We start from the raw sequence: 16,557 nt of genomic DNA, 5'->3' as shown, positions 1-16,557 counted from the left end.
AGCCGTTTGGAGTGACAACGCCGGTGCCTCTGTGGCCTGCCTTTCAACCCTAAGGAGCTACATCCAGTCCTTGCACATCTGGGGAAAGGGCAGATGGGTGCAGTGCCCAGTTTTGTGCTCCAGAATTGCTCACTCTAAAGAGAGAGAGAATGACTTCTCAGAGGAGATTCCACCCAACCCCCTGCCCGTGAAACATGGAAAACAGACTTTAGAAAGACCATCCCATAATTTCCTTGCCACATGAAAAGGCAGGATGTAGGCGGATGTATGCAGGGCCCCCAAGCTGTACCACAGGGAGAGGCTTGCATGTTTGCCCCCTGCTCCCTGCATAGAAGGCTGGCAAAGGTCCAACAGAGGTGTAAACACATGACATCTTTCCCCCTTGTTGCAAATACTACCACAAAAACTCCTGTAAACTAGCTCAAGGAAAACTATGTTAGAGGTCCAAGACCTCAAAAAGGTGGGCAATTGGTTCCAAAATCTTCATTACCAAGGAGGAGAACTCCCCCAGGCAGACTCAGAAAAACAAAACTACCGTATTTCACCCCAAACTTGAAAAATAGATTGCTTTTAATTCCAGGTCCACTGCTGAGCCCAAATTCAGACTCAGGCATTCCCTGCAAGTGCCCTAACACAGGTGGCCCTTCTGGTGCTATTGGACTTCCCTTCTCATCAGCTCCAGCCACCATGGCCAGATGGCCAGGGATTATGGGAGTTGTAGTCCAACATCTGGAGGACCCCTTTTCCCCTAGCCCTGCCCTGGCAAGTCTCTAAACCACTCTCCCAGCCACCCGCTTACCTATCTACCAACTCACCCAACCTCTCTGGCCCAACTCCTGAGGGTTGAGTGGAGGGAGGTTTGGCTTCCTTATCTAGCATGTGGGATACACCCATTGTAAGTGTTGAGGAGGGGAAGGAAAATGAGAAACCTCCCTTCTGCCCATTCCAATTGCTGTGGAAGCGAAGGTGATGTGGGTGTTCACATAGCCTTACAAGTGGGAGGCAGGACTTGGGTTCTTTTCCAGCTCAGATGAAAATCTGAGCTGCAGAATAACTTTTGGGCCTGTCATGTTCACTTTACATTTGAAGTGGGTGTTGAAGTGGGTCCTCTTGGATACAGCCAATGCAGACAGCATGTTAGGGTGATGACCAAGTTGCAAATTCAGCTCCCCAATGTGACTTGTTACCCCAGGGCTACATCACTGTCAATCTAACCTACGTAAGGATATATTGGAATATGCCCTGAACCCTTTGTAAATTGTGGGAAAGAAAACATGAGCAAATAAGGTTTGGTTTGTCAAAATCTTTTGTTGCATAATAGGAATAATTTTACTTTCTGAAACCTCATTTCCAGAATGGCAGGGGGAGATAGGAGGCAATATTTAGCATGCAAAGCCTTTGCAAGGGTATGCTTATAGGGTTCCTCCACCCTTCCAGCTGTTGCCCCATTACAAGAAAAAGCATATAAAGCATATAACATGTGCAGCACACAGTTTTGGGCATGTTTATTCAGAGGTCAACCCTCACTCTGTTGGGGATTTTCTTCCAGTTAAGTTTTCTTAAGATTGTGGCTTCAGTCATGGGCGTAGCCGGGATTTTTGTGGGGGGGGGCAGGACTTTTGTTGGGGAGGGGCGCGGAACTGATGTGATTGGTCAGTTAGTTAAGTATTTCTATTGTTTTTCTTGATTGGGAGGGGAGCTGCCCCCTGCCCCTCCTTAGCTACAGCCATGGCTTCAGTTGATTTGTATGACTAAAGACAGTAGTTCTGAAGCAAAAAACCAAAACCCAAAACATATTGTTTGCAGGCATGTCACAGCAGGCATCATTTCTGGAGACACAGCCTCTCTCTCTCTCTCTCTCTCTCTCTCTCACACACACACACACACACACACACACACACTTTTAAGATCCACTGCCTCATCAATTAGTGCTACATTTTAGCACCCCCAGATGATCAGTTGGTTGTATTAAACATTGCAGTCCTGCAACTTGCCCATGGTGCTGAAATGAGTGACCTAGGCTTGGAAAATTGCTCGTTCACACGCCTGAACACACAGATGCAAACAACATAGTATCTGTGGCACATCCAAAGCCAGGAAGGAAGAGACCAGGATTCCTAGCACCATCGTATTTTTCACAATCAATAGAGAGAGACTTGCCTATCTGCACACCTGGAGGCAAAGGGCCCCCACAGACTGCTGTAAGTTTGCTGGAGTAATCTGCAACATGCCAGAGATACAATAATAGTGTGTTAGTGGAGGATTAATGGTGGCCATCATCCCACTTCATTAGCTGTTCTGTGATGCTTCCCCAGTGATACAGTATTATTGCTGTCTGGAGGGACACTCTTGTGCTATAATGCAGCAGGAGTTGGATAAACCCACCATCACCACTTGTTGATATAAAGTTACCAGATCTCAGCAGTAAGTTATGGGATATGTGTTGATTGATAACAAAGCCGAGTGTCCACCCTCAGTCTTCTGCAGGTGCAAACAGTACTGAAAGTGGGATAGTGTGAAACTGCCATGCTATTATCATGGATGCACAATAAAAAGGACTTCTGAAGAGGCCTTAATTCTTCCTTGCTTGAGATGGAAGGACTCTTTAGAAAGCTGATCCCACCTTCACCCCCAGCCTTTGCCAGACAACACACCAACATTTCTAGTTTAAGAAAGTTTTTATTTGTACAAATACTTTCCAACATTTTTTATTTTTTAAAAAAACAAACAAACCAAAACATCAGGCATACAGACTCACAAAAAAAGAAAGAAGCTTTGGCATAGTATGGGAATATTTGATACAGAACTAATGCTGTAATCCTATATCCAGTTTCCTGGGAAGCAAGCCCCTCTGAAATCAATGGGACTTTACACTTTTCTTTTTAAAAAGTAGGAACACATAGGATTGTGCTGTAAGACTTTTCCTTTTTTAAAAACAGAACCAAACTAAAGTATTTGTCATAAACAATTTTTTTAATTAAAAAAAGAGTAAGAATACAAACTGAATTCCCAACCTTTGGAAATGAATAAATAAGGAGTTTTTGGGGTGGGGTGCATTTAACACAAAAACCAAAGTCCAGGTTCCATACAACGGAACCAAATTCAAGTCCTTTTGTGCAGGGGTAGGGGGTAGGAAGCGGGAGCAGAAGATGGTGTCTGTTTTCAGAGGAGAGAATCACCAAGGCCTCCAGACAGCTTCACTGCGCTCCCCACCAGCTTGGGAGACTGGCGCTAAGCTTCCCCCGAAGGATGTGAGCCCCTGCACTGGGGAGACAGAAGGAGTTGCTGTCGAACTGCCAGAAGAGACTGGCATGTTTGCGTTGGCGTAGAGAGGAATCACTGGCCCCGAGCCAGACGGGAAGGCGGGGTTCGGGATGAGGAAAGCAAACTGGCCCTCAGTTGCCGGCACCAGCTGAAAGCCCCCGTAGACCTTCGGAGACAAGGTTTCCGCAGGGTTCAGTTTGCAAGGCACTGGCATCCCCCCAGGTCCTCCAGCAGGTCCTGGCAACTGGACATGCAGAGGTTGAGCCAGATGGGCAGGCTGTCCACTTGCGGCTGGAGGTGGTGGGGGCGGTGGGGGCGCAGGGTAATTCATGGCCACGATCTGACTCAGGCAGGTGGAGAGGTGGCCCAGCAGCCGGCCACGGACATCTGTGTTGACTCCTTCGCAGGTGGAGAGGAAGCGGGTCACTTCGTTCATGCACTCGTTAAATCCTGCCCGGTATTTGCCTAGGACGGTAGGATCAGCGCTCAGGGCTGCTGCAAAGGAGGGGGAAGAGACAAGAAGGAGAAGGGTTAGCCGGCTTGGATCTTTCAAAGCCTTTTGAGTTCAGCAGACACAGCTTCCTTTCCTTTCCTCTCTTATGTGAATAGCTGCATGCCAGCTCCGAAATTGCTCCTCACCAGCTAATTATATCTGTGCATTTAAGCTTATGGGGATTGGCTGAATTGCAGGTCAGGGTATCTCAACCTGGATTTGGTGACGGAAGAGCTGGGTTCAAACCCCTCATGGTGCTCAGCCATGAAGCTTCTTGTGTGGCTTTGGATAAATCACTTCTGGAGGGGAGTGTGATGAAATACAGGACTGGAAGGGCAGGGGTTCAAAATCCTTGCTGAGCCACAAAACACATTTGGGTGGTCCCAGACAATCTGCCTACCTCACAGGTTTGCTGTGAGGGTTTTTGTTTTTTAAAAAAGGGGGTATCAGATATTCTGGAGGCAAGGGCAGTGTGTGGCCCAAGGAGGGCCATAGGCCACAGTTAGTGTGTGTGCTTTGTGTGTAGAAGGTCCCAGACTCTGCCCTCAATGGCATCCTCAGGTAGGGCTAGGAAGGATTCCCTGCCTGAAAGCTTGGAGAGACGCTGCCTGTCTTTGTAGACAGTGCTGAGATATAGGGATCAGTGCTCTGACTCAGCATAAGGCCGCTTTCTATGTGTACAAATGTGCTAAGCAGATTAACTGGAAAGGGGTCAGGAAAGGAGGGAGGCCAGCCAAATCGCCAGGCTTTATTTTACGTGCATCAGATTGCAAGATTGTCAAGCAGGATAGCCAGGAGTCAGGGAGAAACATACAAAGAGTTCTGAATTGAACCCCCATCTCCACCCCCACCCCATTTGCAGCCCACCCAAATCTGCCGGTAGGAAGGTTGCCCTCACCTGTCATCTGAGCCCTTTGCAGGTTCCGCAGGTGCTTTACTGTCATTTCCAGAATATCTGCTTTCTCCAGCTTTGAGTGCCGGGAGCTCTGTGGAAAGCAAACAAGCGTGATGAGCAAGTTTATTCCATTTTTGGGAGGCAAGGCAACAAGGAATAACCTAAGGAGTCCCTTCCCCCATATCTCAAAAACTTTGCTGCATCTGGCCATCTGGGACCAATTCGCCTCTCGCTTATCTCTCCCCCTCCCACAATGGCCATAAGTCAATCAGGTAGCTAAATATCAGTAGTAGAATCAAAAGGGTCCTTTCCAGGGTGGGGTAGAGAACTCGGGTACATGCAGTTCACCCCCCCAAAAGGAACTCTCCAAATATATCTGTTGCCCCCTTGAATCAAAACTTACATCTTTCTTCAGAGCATCCAGAATGAGTGTCTTGAGCTGGCCCAAGCTTTCATTAATCCTGGCACGGCGTCGTTTCTCCATGATTGGTTTGGAAGACTGAGGGGAACACAGAGAAGTGGTAGAAATTTAGGTGGGCATCAGATAAGCGTTCTTATCTCTCTCCCTGTATACGAGCACAATAACAACTTTGAATGCAACTGCTACCTGCAACATGCATAGCTTTAGTTACTTAGTAAGCTACTCCAGGTAGTTGGGTCGACTTGAGACCCTTTTCATATTGCACACCCATCCCAGCCACTACAAGCCTTCTCAAGACGCCCCCCCCCCATGCTCATACCACACAACAACTCTGTAAACAAACGTAACTTCCCATTTTTGGTTCCACAGCTTTGCCCTAAAATTGTTCCCCACCCCTCCCCATATAACACTCAAACCTGTCAAGGCACTGCCCCAAAGGCACGAGGCTAATCCCCCCCCCCCAATCTAACATACATCACTTGCCTGCTGCTACCATATTCACATGCTCATTTCACACACACAGTAATTTATTTGGGAGATGGTCCTATATAGAAAACCCCAGCAGATTAAACACCCACATTTTATGGGGAGATTTGAGGTACGTAAACAGCCTTGGAGTAATAAGTAAGATTCGCTAAAGGATGGCGAGAGGAGAGATCCATTTGCGCAGTCACACACATGTATGCAAGCTATATAAAATAAAAAAATCAATCCCAAATCATTATATTTTTGCGGGGTGGGGAGAAGATGAGGGAAATTACCTTTCTGTGTTCGCTGGCGCTCTTGGGTTTATCGGGGGTCTGGCTGGCACTGGCCGGGGCCCCCGCAATCGGGGAGGCAGTAGGCTTCTCCATAGTATCAGCCGGCATTTTTGCAGTTTCTTGATTTTAATGCAGAAATGAAAAAGCAACAAAAATCGGGGGACGTCGCAAAACAGCGCTGGAAGTATTACAGTAGGGGCGGGAGACTGGATCAACTGCTTTTAAAAAAACAAATCAAAACTGTACATCCGATGTTGGTAGCCAATGTATTTAAGGTTGCTGCTGTCGGTGCAATGGTTACTTATCCCAGCTTAAGAGTTTGCTGGCCAAAAGACCAAGGAAAAGGGTGGCGGGGGGTCGAGTAAAGTCTGTGTTTGCAATCAGGCGTCAACGCGCGCGCGGCGAAGGGGAGACGTAGCGCGCGGCTGCCTGCGCGCCTGGCTAGTCGCTCTTCCGCCGCGCTTGTGCTGCTGCAGAGCCGCTGCTGGCTTGGCAGGCTCCGAGGAAACTCCCCCTCCGCCTTTATAGCCGGCGGCAGCTCCCAATTCGTGTGAAACCTTCTCCGCATTCTTTCCCACACTCCTGGCAGCCAATCGGAGACGGGACTCACCCCGCCGGGGCTGCCGATTGGAGGACGCCCCCGCGAGCTGTCAGTCACGCGCTGAGCTTCCAAATATATATATATATATATATAAAATATCTCCCAAGGCTGGATTGAAACCAGCAGCTTGGAAGGAACAAAGGTGTGTGTGTGTTGGGGGGGGGGGGTCAGCAACACTCCCCCCCTTCAAAAACAGAGGTGTGCAAGGCAACCTGTACAGCAAGTCGGCAGGCTTCTATAATACAACACACACACACCAAACTTAAGTTACAGGAATGTATTAATCCCAGTTTTGCCTTGCAAAATGGGGGTGGGGTGCAGAGTGGCTTGGAGGGACACTCTCCGGGGAAAGGCCCTGGCAGAGCACCTGCTTGGCATGCGGAAGGTGCCAGGTTCAATCTCCGGCATCTCCAGGTAGGGCTGGGAATGTCCCCTGCCTGGAAAGCCCTTGGGGAGCCGCTTCCCATCAGCGTAGAAAATCCTGGAGAAAGTTCTCAGGCCAGATATTTGAGGAGGTCAGTTGCTGTAGGCTACATATGGCAAGGGAAGGAGGGTAGAATTAAAAACAACTCTCAGCCCCTGTTACTGAAGGGGCGAGGGAGAAGCAAATGCTGAGAATGTCAGAAAAAGCTGGGCTGCTATGTATGTGCTTTTACCTGGTTACGGCCTTTGTGATAACGATTCTCATCCCGGCTTTTGCTTTTGCAATTTCCTTAAAGGGGAAAAAACCCCGCCTTAATCCCCTATGCTGATTTTTGTACTCATTTTTCATTTTGTTATTTTTCGCTAGGGTGGTTCTTGTTTAGATACAGCTGGATGGGGATGGAGTGGATAAATAGTGCGCTCCCTTTTTAATTTAGCCTGCTTTGATGTTATTTATATTTGCAAGTATTTGGATATCCGGTTGGATATATATTACATATACAGCACTGCTGCTTTTTTATCAATAAGATTGCTTTTTCAGAAAAAAGATATATAAGCATTGAGCAATTAACTGAGCACTGGGTTACTGCCAACTAATTTGACCCACTGAAATTAATAGACATGGCTAACGTAGGTCCATTAGTTTCAATCGGTCTACTCTGAGTAGGACTAGCACTGGATGCATCCAATTGTCTTGCTGTGCAAACCTATGCATTACCTTCCTAGAAGTAAATCTCATTGTGGTGAATTGGACTTACTCTTAGATACAGTGCGTGGACTAGGATTGCAGTCTTAACCCAAAACCCACCAACTAGCTTTTAAAAGGATAAACCTGCAAGTACTTGGCCTACAGCTGGATTCCTTTATCTCTGCATACTTTTATATATTATTTGCATTAGAAACTTGCTACCTCACTCATATTTTCCATAAGGCGCAACAGTAAAGCGACCAAATCATGCTGGAAAGGAGAGATAGGGGGGAAAGAACCTGCATAGTTTTTAAATGCACGATTTAAAAACCCACCGCTGCTTCCAGACAAAACCTTGCCCACATCTCCCTCCAGCTGTTGCAAATGAAAGAAAAGAAACCACTCTCTTTCTAGCAGCAAGGGAGGGAAACGAGCGGGTGGGGGGGATAAAAAAAAATGAAGCAAGCCACAGCAGCAGCTGGTCCGGCACGCGAAGCCCTGCCAGGCAGGCAGCCAATGGATGAAAGGCTGCAAGCCAAGCTGCCTCTTATTGGCTGGCAACTCCCGTAGCTGTCAATCAAGAGTCTCTCCCTCCCCACCCCCATTCCCGGACCCAGCGGCTAAAGCAGCCGCCAGCTGTTCTCGTGCCTCCACCCGGCTCCCCGGCAAGCCAAATTGGTGCGCGCGCGCGCGCTCACTGGCTCGCTCGCGCAAGCCCTTCCTGCTCTCCTTTTCCTTTCCTCCTGCCTCGCCCACGGGAGCACGTGCCAAAGGGCTTCTGGCTTCCTGCACCGTGCGCACGCACGCACACACTAGCACACAATACACGCTCTCTCATACTGGGAAGAAGGAGGGGGGGTAGAAGGAGGAAAGACTCCAGAAAAAAAAGTCCTACTGTGCAATCGAGTGGAGGGAAAGCAGTTCATGGGAAAACCACGCCTCCCTCCCCCCCCCTCTCTCATTAGTGTTGTTTAGCTTCCCGTTCAAGAGAGAATATGCAGTCTCTCAACAGGGCCTGCTCTCTCTCCCACTATATGTGTGTTGACCGTTGTCAAGATTTGGAGCAGTTTTCCGGATCTTTGTTGCTCCAGCATATACTTTATTTTTAGGGTGTTAGGATGTATCATCTATCTATCTATCATCTATCTATCTTGTACAAACCACAGAAACAAAACACAGTGGCTGTTCACAGATGCCACACAAAATGAAGAAGGGATGGGGTGGGAAGAGGAATCGTATGTATAGCAACCTTGTGGACTTGATATACAAGATAAAACACACTTATTTTCTACCCAGGCTTTCAAGTTACAGAAATAAAATTCTGTTGCATGTTTGCCGCATTATTAATTTTTAAAAGTAGTTATTATATCCCAGTGTTCTTAAAACTATTACCTGGCACGTGGCGGTATTTACAAGAACACTTTTATGTGTTGGTGGAGGGAGCAGGATTGTGTTCTGCGACCACTGCCAACACACCTGGCAGCCACACAGTTCACTGGCTGCATGTTTGGAGAGCATAAGAAAACATCCTATGTGCACACCACCGTGCCCATGTACACGCAGAGGGGGAAATCCTGATTGGTCCAAGGTCCCCCTTAACTGCATGGCTCTACACAGATCTGTTGGCCATGGACATATTCATAGGCTCATCATCACACATGGACATGAGAGGGCACGGTGCTGCAACCTCCTAATGTGTGTATTTTTTCATGAGGGCTTACTTCTTGGCTCTCAGGGGTCTTTGAAATCCCAGCTGTGTTACTGAGGAAGGCATAAGCTGAAACATTTAACTAAATAGATGTTAAGACTGTTTCTTGTTTGGTCACATGCACAACATTTTATTAATTATTTCATTTGGGTGAAAAGGCCATCAGGGACCACAAAGTGACTTTAAAAGCAGTAATGGGAGAACATGATCAAAGAACCACATCTTAAGAAGTGTTGTAATGAAGAACAGCAGAACCTAATGATCTCCTGTCTTAAAACTTCCCTTTTCCTGGGAAGGCGAGGGAGGTGCACATAGCGCACACACATACCCTTTCACCCTCACAACAATCCTGTGAGGTAGGTTGGACTGAAATAAGGTGACCGATTTCACATGGTCACCCAGTGTACTTCATGTTTGAGGGCTGGGCTCTTGGTCACACCCCAACACTAATTGGAAAACCTCTGTCTCCCTATCTTATCTTCCCCATACACAACAGAGCCCTAACTTCACAACAACCAGAGGAAGAGCAAGTGGCAGTGCAGCCCATGGATGTACAAGGCATCCATCACAACCTACTTGGCAGGGAGGTGGCCTTTATGTGGGGAGTTTCCTTGAACATATGCAGAGGGCCTTTCCCTTCCTGGTATGGAAATTATTTAGGGCATGTGGATATTGGTTCTGGGCTCTGTTATCCCTGCTTTAGGATCTAAATATGAATCATCTTGGTGAGCTGGGCCACATGCAACCAACACAAAACCGAGTCGAGCAATTTATTCTGATCTTTTACTCCTCCTCTTGCTTTGCTTTGCTTTGTTCCAGACCCACCTCCCTGATAATCAAATCTCCAAGCACGACTCAAAGTTTAAAGGAGTGGGGAGCTCTCTGTGTGTGTGGTGTGGAAGAGGTGGCTGGAAAATTGAATCCTCTTCCTACCCTCTTTTCAATTTCTTATTCGTGAACAATTATTGTCTGGGAAACGGCTGGGGAAAAATACAGTGGATAGGTGAGGGACAGAGAGAGAGGAAGCCCAATAGTGCCACCTATTGGCTGTTTGATAGGTCTGTTTCAGTTCACGATTAAACACTGAGAAGTTGGTTGAACTCTTAAGCTTTCCCCTGGGAAAGCTGTGGCCCTCTAGCTTTTGTCAGCCCCAGCCACCATTGCCCATAGTCAGGGAAGGTGGGAGTTGTACTCCAACAGCATCTGGAGGACCAGGGGTTCCCCAGCCCTAGATAAGAAGCACCATTTAGAAATGAGGCTCCATGCTGTGTCTCTGCCTGAGTGCCAGCTCTGGCTTTTTATTAAGACTGATTAAAGCAGGGATAAGGAGCCTGTGACCCTCATCAGCCCCAGCCAGCATGTCCTATAGTTGGGGATGATGGGGGTTGTAGTCCAACTGCTGTTGGAGAGCCACGCTTCTCCATCCCTACAGTAGAGTAAGTAAGGATGGGTGAATCCATTCGTTTCAGCTTCTCAAAGTTTCTCATTTGTTCCCCAGTCTTAAGTGCCTTTCTCCACATTTCCACATAATTTTGCAAAAATTTTAAAGCCTCATGAAAATCCGTCATTTTACTGCTCATTTCGCCAGATATGAACATTTTGCTGGAAATGAACATTTTGCAAAGCCATTTCCCGTAATATGATGATTTTTGTGTCTGCTCACTGACATAAGCACACTTTCATATATGCATTTTTGTACATATTACTTGTTGGGAGAACTTGCATTGCACAAATTGGAAAAGTCCAGATTTTGAAGGATGGCTGTGTTTTAGCTAAGTTCACCTTTAAATCCAAACTGAATCAAATTTCTCCTCCATTCCTAGTTTCCCAGGAATGATGGGAGTTATAATTCAGCAACATACAGAGGCCCACACAAAATCCTCATCCTAGCTGTAGAGTAAGTCCCCTTACTCTTATTGGTACCCTTTCTGAGTAAATATGAATAAAATCTGAAGCAGCGTTGCAGTGGTATATTTTGAAGTGCAGGAGCTTATGATGACGGCCCTCCTCACCACCACCCCTAAGGAGAGTCCAAAATTGCAGGTAGCTGTGTCGCTGCATTATTACAGTGTTCTTCAACCTGGGGTTCCCGGATGTGGATGGACTACAACTTCCATCATCCTTGGACTAAGCTGGATGTAGATGATGGGGCTTGTAGTCCACCCACATCTGGATTGAAGAACACTGTATTATGATATATTCTCATGTGGGAGGGCAGCAGTACATAGGATGCTGCCCAGTTTATTAGGATCAGCAGGACTGCAATCCAGTGCATTGTCTCTTAGGAGTAAGCTCTGCTGAACCCATCAGTGCTTAATTCTGAGTGCATAGGCTCAACTTGTAAAACACACTGAGCTGTAACAACAGACATTCAGCTAGCTAAAAACACAACCTTTCACTTTAAATAGAAATGCACACAATATTGCAAAGTGGTGTTACCATTTAAACTGGGGGTGCCAGGTTTGAGTGGACGGGCACATTTGCAAATGGGAGAAATTGTTGTGGGCACTACACACTCATGCTGCAATCAGGCACAAACCACAACCTATTCTGTCGGCTACAATGAAATACATATTTCAAGCCTACTTGGTGTGTGGTGGGGGAGTCTAGGTGGGGACCTTGTGAGCAAAGGCCTCCGTGGGCACATGGCACCCACTTAGGTGACCTCTGATTGAAACTGCAAGGAACCCCCAAATAAGATTTTGGCCTCCGTGTGATTAGTTTCCACATTCTCTGAAACTATGCTGATCTGCGAAGGGTTGTAGTTTAGCCATGCAGCATCTGCTTTGAATGAAGAAGGACCTGGGTTCAATCTCTGGTATTTCCAGGTGCCGCTTGGAGAGATCCCTGCCCAGGACCCTGGAGGGCCACTGCCGACCATTGCGGATAGTGCTGAGCTAGGTGGATCTATAGTCTGATTCAGTATAAGGCAACTGCCTATGCTCCTATGTCTCTAACAATGGTCAAACTCGAAAACTATGTTTTCACCTCATTCACCCCATGATTTTGGCAGACCTAATTGCTCCAGCTCTTAAACAAGCCCACTTTCTTGCATTTCCTTTTTCACTGCACCATGACATGGTGAGGAAAGCAACCCCCTGGATGTGAAGCCACAATTGAAAAGGACCTCTCTCTTGTCACTACCCTCTGAGACTCCCCCAGAGTGGGGACCTGGGGAGAGGCTTCAGGAGAAGATCTAAGGGTCTAGGTTGGGTTCATTTTGGGAGAGAGGATCCAGAAGATATTGGGGTCCTGAGCTGTAAAGAATTTTATAGTTCAAAACCAGCACTTTGAATCCATCTCAAAACACCTGGATAGACAAGGTAGAGGAAGGGAAGGAGGGAGAGGCTGCTGTGGTCTCTGTAAGCAATTAGCTTCTGGGCTCTGCATTTTCTGAGTTAATTTCTCATGGTTTGCCACCATCGGATGAGACACCATCAGATGAGAGGCAGCTGCACACAACTATAGATGTGTCACACTAAGCCAGCATTGTCTTTCAGCAGACATCAAAGGAACTGGGAGTTGTAGCTCCCATGAGATTCTGCATCCACCTCCTCACTATTGAAAACTCAGGCTGTGGGTTTGATTTAAGGCCTTGAACAGTGGTCGTCTGTGAAGGTGGCTGGAGAGTGGGGTTTGTTTTACTCAGAGTAGACCCATTGAAATACATGGACCTTTGTAGTCATGTTCATTATATTCAACAGCTCTACTTTGAAAAGGCTGAAGGTTGAATACAACTCTCTGTTTTATTGTGCAAGTGGAAGGTATGTTGTTTGTTTGGGAAGCTTATGAATCACCTTTATCTCAAGTTTGGGGTGATATACAATAAGTATAAAAGCAAAATACATCTAACACCAACAAATGTTTATATATTATGTATGATGGAATTAAAAAACACACTCATATATTTGCTCATTTTAAAAAATAGCAAATCATTAAAACACTGACTCATATATTGCTGCTAAACATATCATCATTATCTGGTATAGCCTATCAGGAATGTAGCTTATTAGGCTTCCTGGGGCTCAGATCAATAACTTTGCAGATCAAGCAGTGATTCGTGGTTCCTTGTTCTCTGAGCCATTGGAAGGAACTGCAGCCAGCTTAAACAAGAACATTCACACCCCAGAATCCTCCTAACCCAGGTGACACCAGGAGGCCAGTTCTGTGCCATTGCCTAAAATAATGGGTCCAGAATGGCTGCCCTCTCTTGGGCCCAAATTTATGTGAAAGGTGATCATCTGAAGCCCCCACCTTAAGTAAAGCAGGAAACATTGTAGTCCTGTTAGCAAAACCAGAGATTCATTTTAGGAGGTGCATGAGAGAAAGCAGATTGCATATCATGGGTCTCATGCAACCCACCAGTTCAGGGCAGGACTGGCAGGATCTGTCAGAGAAGAATTAAGAGTCTGGAGGTGGAGAGAGTCCATGTGATAAGTTAGGAGAGCTTTCTGACCCATTACGGCTGGATGTCCCAGAAATAATAGAAAACTGTATGGGTCAGTGTTTGCCCTCCCTTTGGACAAGAAGTAGCTGAAGAGGCAGCAAACCAATTGGTGTCGCTGGCTAGTCAAAGGCAGAAGGGTACCTGGGGTGGGGACTGACTTAGGTCCCATCACCAAGGACAAATCACTGTCTATGCTGGCACAGACATACCCAGCTGATCCGCCAAAGTACATTTTTGCACGCTTGGTCTTCTTTCTTGGGAGAAGAACCACACAAGTGACCTGCTGTATAAAGAAGAGCAGGAGCGACTTGTCAAGCACTGGGACAGCAACTTAGATTCTCCTGATCATGAACCGTAGAGATTTGTTGTAGACTTGTGAATCCTGTATCCTATACTGTTAGCTAATTCTGAGACTGTGTACTGATTTATTGAATAAAACTCTCAGGTTTTCTTGAGCTGAGAGTCTGAATATTGCATCTAAGGTGGAAAGCCAGGACATTGACGTATTCCTGCTGATTGGTTGGAGGGCATGTTGTTCACTCCCCCAGCCAGGTCCTTGAGAATCTACCTCCTGGGTGGCATGCCTCCACCTGGCTTGCACCATGGCTGTATGAAAACAAGACTTAATTTAATGTTGTGCTTTAAGAACTGGGACTGGCACCCCCCCTCTCTCAGTCACTTTCCCCACGAATAACAAGGAACATGCTATTAACACAACTGTTTGTATTGGATTATGTCCCCATGAACAGAAGAAACCCACTTGTAAAAGGCAAGCTTCTTCCGAGAAAGCTCTCCATCCTCTTTGATCTTTAAGCCTAATTTTATTAGAGTGAAGCTTCTACAATTTGGAGGTGGTGGGGTGATGGTAGGGGGAGAAACACAGGCTCAAAAGCCCACAGCTGGGGGTGAGTGGAATGGAAGGCATATGAAAAGACGAGTGCCGGAGGCTGAATGCCTATTTTTGTCTTACTTCCAACTGTTGACAAGTCTTGCTCCTTTCAACACTTTTAGTTTAGTTTAGTTTAGTTTAGTTTTTAGTTTAGTGAGACAACTGTTCACTCTGAGCATTATCAAAGTGTGTGTGTGTGTGTGAGAGAGAGAGAGAGAGAGAGAGAGAGAGAGAGAAGGAGAGGGAGAGGGAGAGTGTGTTTTCTTCATTTTGTCTGCTGTGCTGTACTAGTGCTCCATTGAGACTGGTCTATTGGGGCTTGTGGGGACCCTGCCCCCAAATCTCAATCTGCCCTCAGTCAGTCCCCACCTGTCTATCTTCTTACTTACAACCAGTCCAGGGAGAGGCACTGACTTGCTTCCTTCTTTCTCCTTAGTCTTAGCTTTGCCCTGCAGAGCTAATCAGGGAAGAGGTTGGGCACAACAGTGGAATTAGTTGGCTGCCATTGGCTCTGGTTCTACCCATCGTTGGCTCTAGTGCCACCTGCTGTTGGTCTCCTTGCCTTCCACCCTACCATTCCTGTGGGATACCAGCCACCACTGCTGGTGCTTTACAAACATTCTACCATTAAGAGAAGTTTTTCCTAAAGCCATGTGAGAACTGTTGTAGCGCAGTGTTCACAGCAGGGGTGTGAAACATTGGGCGTAGGGGCCAAATGCGGTCAACCGGGCCTCTCTGCCCAGCCCTTGCAACTCTGCAGTGCTTTCACTGAATGCTTTTGCCTGGATGGAATGTGTCCTTGGACTGTGTCTGTTGCCTCTTGGATAGAGCGATGTGTGTGTAGGAACCTGACTTGCACAGGCTGAAATGTAGCCTTTAAGAGTCACATCCATTGCTCCACCCACTTTTTCCACTGAACCCGCCCACCTCTGACATGTTGACTCTGGAATGGAATGCAGCCTTCGAGTGGAAAAAAGGTTTCACATCCTGACTAAATGGAGAGGTGGAGAACATTCTTAGCACTGAGAAGCAACATGTGAAGGTTTTGCCTAAGTTCCAAGGCAGGCTGCAGATGGATGGGGGACATAGGAGCCAGCTCCTAGGGGCCATGGGGGTCTTCGCTGCCACCCCCAATAAAATTACCGTGCTGCGCCCCCCAAAGTTAATGGACATTGCCATTCAAATTGTGTATGTGTGCTATGTCATGTGATCAATTGTGTGGGGCGGGGCTTACCTGTCCCCCCCCAAATATTTTGTTCTAGTTGGCACCCCTGATGGGGGACCTGGTTCTGGTTCAGGCAGGCCAGGTTCCTTAAGGCCCTGATTCTCCTGGTATGGCCAAATACAGACTCTGGATCAGGTTCTGGATCAAACAAGCAAGGAACACAAACTCAAAGACAGGTTGGGGGTCAAGTTCTGGATCAAGAAGGCAAGGCAAATTCAAGGCAAGGCATCTGTGTGTCTCCTCAGTTTCCCAAGTCACTGAGACTGAGCAACCAAACCTGGAGCAATAATTCTTTAGAGCCAGCCCAGTCCCCATTGGTTCCTCAGCCAAATTACTGTGCTGCAGTCAGTACCCACCATGGCCATTATCAGAGTGGCCATCACAGTATGTCTAGCACCAAGGAGAGCAGCCCAATGACTGGACCAAAAGGCGGCTCTACCATGTTTGTAGGACTCTATGCCAGGAAACCCATTGCCCTGTGAGTGTCCCTGCACTATGATTCCCATCATTCCTTACCATTTGCTATGCTGGGACTGGTGAGAGTTGGTGCCCAGCAACATCTAGACCAGGGATGGGGAACCCATGGCCTTCTGAGCCTTGTTGGACTCCAGCTCCCATCATTTCCTTACCATTGGCTATGCTGACTGGGACTGATGGGAGTTGGAGAAGCTGGAATAAGCTTTTAAAAAAGGATGGTGGCAGAGTTCAACTTCACCCAGTTTGGGGAATAAGTTTAAAAGGG

General features: G+C 47.1%; 1 protein-coding gene across 2 annotated transcripts; it reads right to left on the bottom strand.

Moving 5' to 3' along the window:
- Positions 1 to 2,659: 2,659 nt before the first annotated feature.
- HES4 (hes family bHLH transcription factor 4) lies at positions 2,660 to 6,352 on the bottom strand. Of its 2 annotated transcripts, none has more exons than XM_053400814.1 (4): positions 5,835 to 6,352; positions 5,056 to 5,151; positions 4,656 to 4,743; positions 2,660 to 3,759 (listed from the first exon to the last, which is right to left on the bottom strand). In XM_053400814.1, exons 1-4 carry the CDS (start codon positions 5,940 to 5,942, stop codon positions 3,176 to 3,178), a joined length of 876 nt encoding a protein of 291 aa, XP_053256789.1. In that variant the 5' UTR covers positions 5,943 to 6,352; the 3' UTR covers positions 2,660 to 3,175. The 2 variants fall into 2 exon arrangements, with proteins under 2 accessions (XP_053256789.1, XP_053256790.1); XM_053400815.1 differs by having other exon boundaries at positions 2,660 to 3,756.
- Between the last annotated feature and the right edge of the window lie 10,205 nt (positions 6,353 to 16,557).

Source organism: Podarcis raffonei, chromosome 8, assembly GCF_027172205.1.
Source record: "Podarcis raffonei isolate rPodRaf1 chromosome 8, rPodRaf1.pri, whole genome shotgun sequence".
Lineage (NCBI taxonomy): Eukaryota > Metazoa > Chordata > Lepidosauria > Squamata > Lacertidae > Podarcis > Podarcis raffonei.
The sequence above is the reverse complement of the archived record's forward strand: the minus strand, read 5'-3'. Positions and strand labels throughout refer to the sequence as shown.

What these genes read in the sequence shown, in the direction of transcription:
- HES4 (XM_053400814.1), bottom strand. Translation starts at nt 5,942, where the DNA reads ATGCCGGCTGATACTATGGAGAAGCCTACTGCCTCCCCGATTGCGGGG. An exon ending in GCGCCAGCGAACACAGAAAG is followed by an intron (nt 5,152 to 5,834) that starts GTAATTTCCCTC and finishes TGTTCCCCTCAG; the next exon opens with TCTTCCAAACCAATCATGGA. An exon ending in GCAAAGGGCTCAGATGACAG is followed by an intron (nt 3,760 to 4,655) that starts GTGAGGGCAACC and finishes CCTCCTTTGCAG; the next exon opens with CAGCCCTGAGCGCTGATCCT.